At 56.2% G+C, this 10,997-nt stretch overlaps 1 protein-coding gene across 2 annotated transcripts in view; it reads right to left on the reverse strand.

Annotated features, from left to right (window-relative positions):
• Positions 1–1,836: 1,836 nt before the first annotated feature.
• Endou (endonuclease, poly(U) specific) overlaps positions 1,837–10,997 on the reverse strand; it is a 14,884-nt gene continuing 5,723 nt past the window's right edge. Inside the window, exons 3-10 of one of the 2 annotated variants that reach the window (XM_023723561.1) lie at positions 10,049–10,111; positions 9,642–9,779; positions 9,244–9,415; positions 8,734–8,933; positions 5,083–5,196; positions 4,442–4,548; positions 3,722–3,864; positions 1,837–2,944 (exon numbers count right to left, since the gene is read on the reverse strand). In XM_023723561.1, coding sequence (XP_023579329.1) covers positions 2,824–2,944; positions 3,722–3,864; positions 4,442–4,548; positions 5,083–5,196; positions 8,734–8,933; positions 9,244–9,415; positions 9,642–9,779; positions 10,049–10,111 — 1,058 coding nt within the window. In that variant the 3' untranslated portion in view covers positions 1,837–2,823. The remainder of the gene's footprint in view (positions 2,945–3,721; positions 3,865–4,441; positions 4,549–5,082; positions 5,197–8,733; positions 8,934–9,243; positions 9,416–9,641; positions 9,780–10,048; positions 10,112–10,997) is intronic. The other variant, XM_023723562.1, reaches the window with a different exon arrangement.

Raw genomic sequence — 10,997 nt, forward strand, 5'->3', positions numbered from 1 at the left:
TATTCCTCCAAAATGTTCCGCTTTTGGGATATATTCTTCCACCTGGGAAACAAAAGCTGTCCAGGGACCAGATCCAGGATTACTGTGATCTTGGGCTTCTTGTACCCAAACAACAGCCTCATTCCTTCCTGGGAATGGCCAGCTTCTACCAGACCTGGATACCTAATTTTAGCCTATTGGCAAAGCCTATATATGAGTCTCTCAGAGGCCCCAAGTCTGTGCCCCTAGAATGGACAAAAGTAGCTGGCAATGCCTTTAGAGAAATAAAGTGTGCCCTTCCCCAGGCTCCAGCACTGGGCATACCTGACTCAAGAAACCCCTTCTTTCTCTACATAGCAGAAAAGAGGGGAGCTGCTTTGGATGTCTTAGCCCAGCGGCTAGAACAAGAACTCCACAGAGTGGCACGCTTTTCCAAAAAATTACATGGGGTGGCTACTGGATGACCACTTCTGCCCAATGGCAATAGCAGCTACAGCCATGCTAACAGAGGAAGCTGAAAAACTAACTTTATGACAGAAACTAGAAGTCCTAACTCCCCATCAGGTGGGGGTTTTCTGGAGACAGAAGGTTATTGTAGTGAACAGGAAAATGGGTTAGTAATTATCAGCCATGCTGTCAGACACCCCTGACGTTATTACAAAACCTTGCTGCGGGTGTAGATGTCCTACATTGGAAGTGGTGACTAGAATGCTCACAGAACTAGAAGAGAGAACTGCTGAGGCTCCTCTTGGGAAAGCAAGATGCCAGTGTTGCTCTGGGGCAGCTAGGGAGTCACTCATGGCCCTGATCCACCACAGTTGCAGGGGCACCTGTGAGGAGGCACCTGCTTTTTCCTAGATCCATTCTGTGGTGCCCTTGCTAAGGCTGCAGCTCTCAGCCTTTCAGTAATGCATCCAGCCTGCCTCTCTGCCACACCAGGTACCAGGAAATCTTAGCTGCTCTTCCTACTCAGGGTCCACAGCCCCCACATCCTGGTTAATTTCTTTCTCCCATCAAACAGACAGCTCACCGGTCACTAACTCTTTTCTTACTGTACTCTAACCATTTTTCTTTCAACCTAGCCAATGAGTTCTTGACTTCTCTTTCCATTTTTGGCTTGAAAGAGCAAGTGCCTCTTGTCTTCAGTGCTTTCAGGCGCAAGCATTCATTTTCTAGGGGCTTAGGAGTCTCTAACTCTCAGAAAAAAAGAACTCTGAGCTGCACAATTTGTAGAGAGAAAAGTTTGGAGAGAGGAAAAGCCAAACTATGCTTCAATGTAAAGGCTTAGGAAAAAACAATTCTGAGGAACAGGGATTGGATGAGAAGTGGGGAAGAAGCAGTAAAGAGTACCCTAAGGAGAATGCTGACCTGAATGATAATTTTGCCCATGCACCCAGCAAGTGACAAAATCAGGCTAGATACAGGGCAACCTGCCTTTGGAGCCTGTGCCTTGGCCATCGTGTGCTACTGACCCCGTGTCCCCCAGATGGTGACACTGCAGGGAAGGGCAGGACAGGCCTGTTCCGACCATCTGCACTGACCCAGTGCAGAGGTGCCTTCTTGCCTGGCATCTGCCTAGCACTGTGGCCTAAACAACCTGTACACAGGTGAGTGGCCCGTCCCCTTGGTTCAGCCAACCCCGAAGCCACAGCAGCTGTAGCCAAGGCACTCTTCTGCTCCTCACTCGTGCGAGTAAGTGGTGGGGTCCTGGAGCTGGGGTCTCCCTCCGCTCCACAGTGCTCCCCCCACCCACATTCCAGGAACACTGGAAAGAGTGCCTCTGCTTGGCTGGAGAGTGGGTGGGTCACCAGCGGCTTCATCTGAGCTGCCCATAAGGACTCGAAGGGAGCAGTGTCCCTCCTGGCCATGCTCCAGGGACAAGCTGGAGGACTGGCAGGCAAGGGACCACACACAGAGAAGAGACGCACTTCAGGGTTCCTCACATGACTTTAGTTGGAGAGCCAGCCCCTCCAGGGCGCAAGGCTGGCGCTGTGGGGCAGCATCTGGTGGGCAGTGGGGCTCAGAGGAAAGTCTCCGAGGACGAGCCTGGAGCCACAGCGAATCCTACAGGTTTCCATCTCAGCAGCTGGATGAGTTTAATGTGCATTATTTTTGTTGACACCAAGCTATGGGTTCCTTTCTGCTCCTGCTGCTAAAGCTTCTTCTTCTCATAAGGGGAATTCTTTCAAAAATTATTATTAACTAGATTCCAAGTTGGAAGCTTCTGGCCACAGAAATACGCGGGGCCTAGAGGAGGCCACTTGCCCTGCCCACACACCACTCCCGCCTGCCGTGGAGTCCTCCCGGGTAGAGGCCGCCTCCTGGCTTCTTGCTGGGCTTCCGAGGCCACTGGCAGGGGCTGAGCTGCCGCGTGCGGTGCTGGGACAGTCACAGCCGGAACAGTGACCGTGAATCTGGGCTGCCGGTCGTTCGGAGAACAGTTGAAGACGAGCACAGTGAGGACATCGGGCTCGCCCTCAGCGACCCCACAAAGGGGAAGGAGGGCAGAGCCTCCCCCACGCTGGAGGGGGGCGCACGGCCCAGGGAGGTCCAAGGACCCTCGCGCGGGCCTCCCACACTTGAGTGCAAGCAGTTCCCACAGTCTCCACCTTCTGTCTGGAGTCTGAGTCTTAGTCCGTGTTGCTAAAATACTAGAAGACAAAATTTGGATTATTTCTCAGCATTTCCTAATTTGAATCTTTTCTTTTTTCCACGTGAGTGCTTCCAGAAATCCCCCTGGGGATCCCCCTCGGTCTCCTCCTTCCCTGCACAGTCCGGAGCAGGCAGGCCCTCAGTCCGCCCTCTGTGCTGCAGCAGCCCTCGGGCCCTCTCTGGCTCAGAGCTCTACTGGGTGGACGACACGATGTAGGCCGTGGCGATGTACTTCTTCCTGCTTCCGTAGGTAGTCTTGTCCCAGGTGTAGGTCTGGATGGACAAGGGGTAGCCGCCCAGGCTTAACTGGCAGCTGCGGGGAAAGTCGTGAAGTCAGGGGAGGCGACACTTCCCAGCCTCTGTCCCTAGCCACTGGCTGCCTAAAGCCTTCACCACTGGTAAGGCAGCCACCAGGGCTTCCAGCAGCCCGGCTCCATCCCCTCGTGTGCAGGAAGCCTTTCCAAGGTCTAGAGTTTGGGGCTGGGGAGATGGCTCAGTGGAATAAGCGCCTCCTGGCAAGCGTGAGGGTCTGAGTTCAATCCCCAGTTCCCACAAAAAAAAAAAAAGATCTAGAGCTTACTACCTGTCTCCTTAACGAACACCATTCCTCCCCTTTCTTGGAGTAATTTCTAACTTTCCAGAGTCCAGAGCTGGTCTCTGACAGTAAATGTTTGCTGAGTGTTTCTGACCTAGTAGGTCCCAAAGTCCCCAACACAGAACACCAGGGCCGTTGTCACCAGCTCTCTAGGGCTCCAGGATTTACACACACACACACACACACACACACACACACACACACACACACAAAACCTCAGGGACCAAACAGAGACACAACCTCAGGGACCAAACAGAGAGGCTCAGAGCCCCAGATCTGTTTCTTTTTCCTGCATAAGATTTCACTTGGGAGAAGGAACGAAGGTGGTCCTGCTGCCGAGACAAAGTCTGGCTGCTAATGTAATCTAACTTCCTTGTCAGCAGATGGAAGTGAGGCCCAGCACAGAGCTCCACGCAGCTGCTAAGTGGCAGCCCGCAGGTCGCCCGCTGCTCCTGGCTCCTCTGTGCCCAGGACTGGGGCTGGCCTGGTACTCACGTCTTGCCTGGCCTGGCGATAAAGCACAGGGTGTAGAGTGCGAACTCGAACTCGGGGCTGCTGCCAATGAAAGCTGAGCCCACCTCCTTGTAGTAGCCATCCCAGTTGAACTGCATGGCTAGCACGTCAGGATAGGAGTCCCACTGCAGAAGGGCAAAGCACAAGCTCTGCTGGGGCCACAGAGTGCAGCCTCTCAGGGTCAGACAGCAACAGGCAGCCCTGCTTGTCGAGCCTTTGAGGAAACTGGCCTCTTCAGACAGAGTCCTGTGCAGGCAGTGTCCACACAGCCCCCACCCCCAACAGCAGGGACACAGCTGTGCCCTATGGAAGGCACAGTTTGTCGTTCCTGGATTATTCCTGGTGCAGGGCTGCACAGATTCCTGCCTTTTTCAATGTATGGGGCACAGCTCAGACCTGCCACGCTGAAACTTCCAGCCACATTCCAAGGACACTGTGGGGAGGGCGCTGTCTTCGGTCCTCTCTGGGAATCCCGCCCTGGCCTGGCCTCCACACACAAGGTGACCTTGACCTCCTGTCCTCTGTAAGTCCAGAGCCTTTGCTGTCTGGAGCAAAGCTGCACTGCCTGGCTGGCTGACCCTGCTCTCCGGCCCACGAGGACCTCATATGCACAACCCCCACCAAGTGCCCAGGAGACCCACTAGAAGCAAGCCTGAGAGTGTGCACACAGAGCAAGGGCGGGACGTCCCCCGCCGCACTCACAGGCCCATCATAGACATGGCTGTAGTAGTCAACCAGGCCCTCCTTCTCCTGCAGGTAGAAGCGGATCCAGTTATGGAAGCCAGTGACCTTGCCCTTTTTGACTTCACCTGCAGTAAAGAGCCCAAGTAGGTGATGGAGGCTTCCCCACCAGGCCCTTTCTTCTACTTCACACCAAGGCTATCACCCTTCTCCCAGCTCAGACTTCTAGAATGTGCCCTCGCTCAGCCCCTCGCCTGTCTCCAAGAGCTGCTCGCATCCCTATTGTCCCCTTCCCTGGGGATCTTCCTTCTGGTCCATCCCATGGCCACTCTGGGGCATCTCAGCGATTTCCACAGGAGCGAGCCAGGCTTGGTGGGAGCTTTTCAAACAGAGCAGCAGGGAGTCTGTGACCCTCTCGGAAGCAAGCACCCAAGCCCTAGAAGCAGGGGCTGCTCAGAGGGGCCCAGGTGGGCTCACTTGGGAGCCCCAGTACCTGGCCTCTTTCTCTATTAGATGCTCCAGCAAGACCGTCCTTCAGAGCAGAATCCCAGGCCTGCAGGCCTGGGGTGATGTGTCCCCTGCCAGATGGCTGCTGATGACCAGTGCCCAAGCTGCCTTGCACCGCCCAGAGTCACCAGAGTGCTCCAGGCCCCAGGACCCACCTGAGAAGACGTGTTCAAAGCCGCTTGAGTCCCCCTCCCCGTTGCCTCGTGAATAGAGTCCAAACCACATGTTCTTCAAGTCATCAACAAACTCCTGTTCAGAGCTGTAGCGGTCTGGAGAGAGAAAGATGGAGGACTTTCCAGAGGGGAAGTGGGCCAGCTCCTGGGAGCAGCGTGGCCAGGGCAGCTCGGAGCATCAGCACCTGTACGCTCCAGAGCTAGAGGCCTCGGCTTCAGCAGAGAAGAGCAAGGACAGGACCTCTGTCTTCACAGTCTACATTCTAGGGAAGAAACAATACAGAGGAAATGTGCGAGATACACGTCTGTCGTCCCAGCACTCAGGAGGCTGAGGCAGGAGAAGCACCACGAGTTGGAGGCCAGCCTGGGCTACACAGTGAGTTCATGGCCAGCCTAGAATACACAATAAATAAAAACAGACATTGAAGCAGAGTGACCCCCACTGACTGGAGGTGGGGTCAAGGGGCATTTTGCTTTGTGTGCCCCAGAAAGCGCTTGCTAGACGCTTACTACCCAGGCCTCACTGGATTACGAGGTTGTGTCTTTCAGACATTATTAAAGAGATCGATCCACGGTGCACAGCTGTGAGGGCGCAGGGGCTGCGTCTACCTCTGAGGAGCAGTAATCCCCTTACCAAGGGGATGGTTTCCTTTAACAGGATGAGTCTGAGCCCCTTCGCCACTCCTCCTCTTCGCTGTCACCATGGGATGACACAGAAGGCAAGCCCTCCTCCAGGACTTCCCCATCTCCAGAGCCATGAGCCCCAAATCTGTGGTGCCCGTCATCCGCACGGGCACCACCCTCACACCAGCCCGGCACTGATCACTCGGGGAGAGAGCTGGCCAACGCGGGCAGGCAGATTACAAAGCCCACACAGGGCAGCTCCTCGGAGTGGATGTGCCCCTGCACCCTCACAGCTGCGCGCCGCACACATCGCAGACCAGTCTCTTCACAACTCTCTGACAGGAGCTTTGCTTCTTAAAGGGCCACTAACCTGTGGGAAAAGGTCAGCGGGGGCACAGGAGGGAGGGAAGGGAGGCCAGTTCTGAGGCCAAACCTGATCCTGGTGGGAAGCTGGCCGTGTCCTGCCCTAGCGGAGCTGAGAGCAGGCAGACTGGGATAAACCTGTGAAGGTGGGAGTTGTGGTCACTACTGACAGAGGAGCTGGGGGAGGGAGCGGTAAGGTGAGGCGAAGCAGCAGGCGTAGTGTAGCGCCTGCATTTGGGCCTGACCAACTGGGTGAGTCCCTCGTCTCATGTATGAGATGAGGAAGACCCAGGGGGTGCAGGTCTGGGCCAAGAGGTGGGGTCTCTGTACACTAAGTTTTGGTTCAGTAGCAAGTGGAGGTGTTTAATAGGCACCTGAGACCTAAAGCAGAGGCTAGAGGCTAGGTTGGAGAGTTCAGTCAGAGCCAACCAGTTTTGCTCACTGGCCAGAACTGTACAAAGGGGAGCCAAAAGAGACAACTCAAATACAAGGTCTGATTTAAAAAAAAAAAAGTCAATGTTTAAATTTTTAAAAAAACTATAGTGAAGAACTCATGGCCATCAGTCTCCCTCCAGACACCCTCCACCTGCACATGCGCTTCGTCATCCATGAGCCCCCACAGCGGCTCCAGAACGCCTCTTCCGTGAGTGTCTTTGTGCAGCGTGACAAACATTGCAGCGACTGCTGCTGCCACTGAGTGTCAGCCAGCAGAACATGGGCTGCGCACACACTGCGTGTGTCTTCACTCACGTGTGCCAGGTCAGCCACCGCGCAGCACCTGGCTCTTGCCTGGAGTCAAAATGACCACGAGAGGAAAATGTGCTGAACCCACTCAGGACAAGGAGGCAGCCACGACCACGAGACTAAGGACACTCGTGGGAGAGGACACTCAGCACTGCTTCAGAACGTGGCAGGAATGGTGAGTGTGGGTGTTCTGAGTGAGCAGGAGTAGTTTAAGGGAGATTAATGGTAATGTGTCTTTTATTGCCATAATTTTTTTAAAATTTAAGAATTGCTATTTTTTTTATCACATCTCTTATGCTCTCTTATCAGGGACTTACAAGGCATGATGTACATTATATATAATGGAGAGCCACTCAGAAGCTGAGTGGCTGCCCTTACTAGTGCCTGCTGGGTGCCAGTTTTCTATTGTGTGCTTTGCAAACATTAATCCTCTAAGGCCTTATTTCACAGACAAGATTCAGTGAGGTAAAATGACTCGCTTGGGTGTCTTAGCCTGCTTTCTGTTGCTATAACAAAATACCTGAGCCCTGATACTTTATAAAGGGTAGAGGTTTAGTTAGCTCACAGTTCTGGAGTCAGGGAAATCCAATATCAAAATGCTGGCATTTGGTGAGGATCTTCTTGCTGTACCCTAGTACAGTGGAGGGTGTCACTCGGAAAGACATGACAGGCATGCCAAAGAGAACTCTTTTTATAACAAAGCTGCTCCTTTGAAAGCCCACTGATCCATGCAACATCAAATCTATTTGCAAGAGCAAGTGCCTCGTGACTCTGCCCCCCAAGGGCTCACCTCCCCGTACTACCAGCATGTGATGTGAGGGCTGGGACTTCCAGCACCCAGAATGTGGAGGGCACAGTGCAGCAGAAGTGCTGAGGCGCCCACTAGCAGGCAGCAGGAGCAAGAGCAAGCCAAGCCTGTGGGGACGGTGGCTCCCGGCCCGAACCTAGCCTCTCACCCCTGGAGGGATGCTGAAAGCCAGCATGAGCCTTCACAAACGTGGCGGCGCCTGAGCTGCAGCTGGAAGGGCGAGAGGGACATGTACAGGAGGAGAGGGTGAGCAGTGGCCGCTGCTCTGGCCCTGGAACCAGGGTCCAGATTCCTTTAGGCCTGTCCGCCTCACCGGCTCCTGCCACGCCTCTCCCTGGCGGGTCTGCTGTTGAGCACAGAGCGAACACCAGGGGGCAGCAAGCACATGCCTGCAGCCCTGGCTTTACCTAAAAATAAAAACAGCCTCTATAGAGGCCAGCAAATGACACAGGGCACGGGGACACAGCTGCCCCTGGGATGAGGGCCAGCTGCCTGCAGTCTGGAAGGGATCTGGAGGACATACCCAGCACCACCCTGAGCCAACAAGTCCACAGTCAAGCCCTCTTTCCATCTGACTCTGATACATATATCTGTCTGGAGGTGTTCCAGCCAGAGCCCTTCCTGGTGGGACTTGTCCCCTTGTTGGTTCTAGTTCCTGTTCCTCCGGAAAAGTGTCGAGGTGCCCAGGCCCCTGGACATGGAGCAGGAGGAGGGAAAACAGGCAGGACTGTGCCTGCCTGGCACGCATTATGACCCCAGGATTGGCAGAGGAGGCAGAGAAGGGCCTTGGGGAGGGAGTGGGATGGGGGGGCTCACGCACTGTGGGGGACCCTGAGACTGAAGCACAAGGCGGGGCATACGTAGGGCAGCTTACAGGCAGAAGATTCAGTGACTGACAGCCAGCAGCCAGAAGCCAGAAGATCCCCGGTGGGATCCCGCACCTCTCGGCGGTGGCCTTGGGCTGTGGCTGACCCCAGCCTCCAGGAGGTACGCAGCTTCCTGGCTACCCCCACCCCCACTCCCGCCAGCCCTTGGGGGTGCCTGACTCTCCCACGGACCGCTCTCCCTGCAGGGCCTGGTAAGCGCTCACTCACTCTGGTGATGGAGGAAGCTGTAGAGATGCCTCATGACGGCTGTCTTCATGACCTCTCTGAGGAAGGTGTCCTGCTCGGCCAGCTGCTGGGTGCTGAAGCGCTCGCTGTGGCCCGTGGCCCGCTGGTAGTTGTTGAGCAGCTGGATGAAGGCTGCATATGTCGGCTTGGAGAACAGCTTCTCGTTGACATAGGTGAAGAGCCTGGGGAAGCACAGCGAGACCCACTGAGAGGCCTTCCAGAAACTTCCAGGCAGCCCGAGTCGTGCCAAGGCTTGTGCTTGGGAGTTCAGAGGCTCTGGACGGCTTGGCACTTCATCTCTCGGGAGGTCAGCGCAAAGCTCAGCCTGACCAGCCACAGGAGCTCTCCTGCAGGACCCACAAGCCCGCAGACTTCCTCTGTGGGGTGCCATTTTCCCCTCCCCTTGCCCCTGCCAGACTCCACGCCCGGCATCACAGGCCCCTGTGTCACAGGAAGCACAAGCAGGCAAGCGGGGAGCGGCCGTAGACTCACAGCTCTGGGCAGCGGTCCACCTGGTCCCCAGTCTCTGACGGAGGGATGCGGTTTTGCGGGTTGAGAATGATGTCTTCCTTCTGGGCTTTGTTGGCGTCCACCTCGTAGATCTTCTCAGAGATGCTCCGAAGCTCTTCCTTCGTTATGCCGTCGCTGCTATGGGAGAAGCCGCCTGGAGGGAGGCAGGAGGGCTGGTCTCAGGGCCAGAGGGAGCCCAGGGAGGACGGGGCCCCGCCAGACGCCTCAGAGTAGGCCGGCAGGGCCCGGGCCCTTGACGTCAGAGCGTCGTGGTCTAGCACGTCCACACTGCCTTCCCTCCGGGGAGGTTCCCAGCTGGGCAGCCTGGCTGTGTGCTACGACCAGGACTCCAGAGGGCCCTCGAGGGGCAGTACACTGACCGTGGTCGCTGCACAGGCTGTCGAAGTCCCTGCAGCAGTTGCCCAGCTCGCGGCAGCGGTCATCACAGTGGCAGGCGTGGTGGGCATCGAAGGCTTCGCGGCAGCGGCCTCGGCAGGAGCCGGGCGCCCCATACAGGCCTGGGCAGGTGAAGGGTGTGAGCTGGGGGCTGCGAGGGGGCAACGTGCTGCGCCCCGCACCCCAGACCCCAGGCTGCTCCCCCAAGCCCAGTCTTGCCTCCCGCCCCTGTGTCACTAACCTCCTGCTCTGACAATAAAGTCCCTCCCTCCCCGCCAGTGGCCTCACTCCTCTCCACAGCCCCTGCCCACTAGGCATGCACTCCACGTGGCCCCTTGTCCCCCCTCGGGTCCAGCCAAGCCCCCCCAGGCTCCCCAGAGCACCAGCTCACTGTGGACCGCAGGCTCATCGTCCAGCCCTGGAATGGACACCAGCTCCACAGGCTCCTCTTCTGCTGCAAGGGGGGAAATAAGGTCACCAGCAGGCCGACCCCCAAGGCTTCTGGGTCTCAGGGTCCACAGCTGAGCCCCAGAAAGTGCGGGTGTGACATAAAGGAGGCCTTGGGCAGGGGAGGCCTGTGGCCAAACCAGGGAGACAGAGAAGGCGACCTCGACCAGCCAGCTCAGTTACTAAAGAGCAAAGCCCCAGCACTCAGGATCCCAAGACAGGAGGATGGCTGTGAGCTCAAGGCCAGCCTGAGCTGCTTAGTGACACAGTGTCTCAAAATGACAAAACAAGAACAAAAAGGGTCTCCCCAGGTGACAGGGCTCCTACCACTCCACCATTCTCAGCATGAGAGGCAAGGGACACAGCCGTCACCCCAAGCTGGCAGAGGGACCAGAGCCTCACCAAGGGACACCTTGTTCCTATCACTTCCCCAGTCAGGACCAAGTGGAGTCGCAGGCCTCAGAAATGAAAACTGCTTCCTGAGCTGCCAGCTTCACGCTTGTTTTGCTTTGTTCCCTGGGAGAGGGCCAGACATCGCCAGGAGGGCTGTTCAGGCCACCAAAGAAGCAGCGCTCTCCTGGAGCCTCTCAGATCCTGTCAGCAGCGCTGCTGTGGCCTTACCATCACAGCCGCCGACCACATGACACACCCAGTCAGCCAACGTGGTCTGATGGCTTCCTTTGTGCCCGGCTGGTCTAAGTGCTAGTGCATCTGTGAGTTTCTTGGCCCGTCACGTTTTATGCTCCATAGACTCTTGTGAGCTGCGCCAGGGTTTCAGCCGCCTTATGCAGCAGTGCTTGTCCCCTTGGGGAGGAGGTTCTGACTAGCAACCCCGTGGAGAAATTATTCAAGGATGATTTCAGAAAGTATTATTTTTTATTTATTTATTTATT

This window comes from Octodon degus, unplaced genomic scaffold (genome assembly GCF_000260255.1).
Source record: "Octodon degus isolate 3935 unplaced genomic scaffold, OctDeg1.0 scaffold00100, whole genome shotgun sequence".
Taxonomy (NCBI): Eukaryota; Metazoa; Chordata; class Mammalia; order Rodentia; family Octodontidae; genus Octodon; species Octodon degus.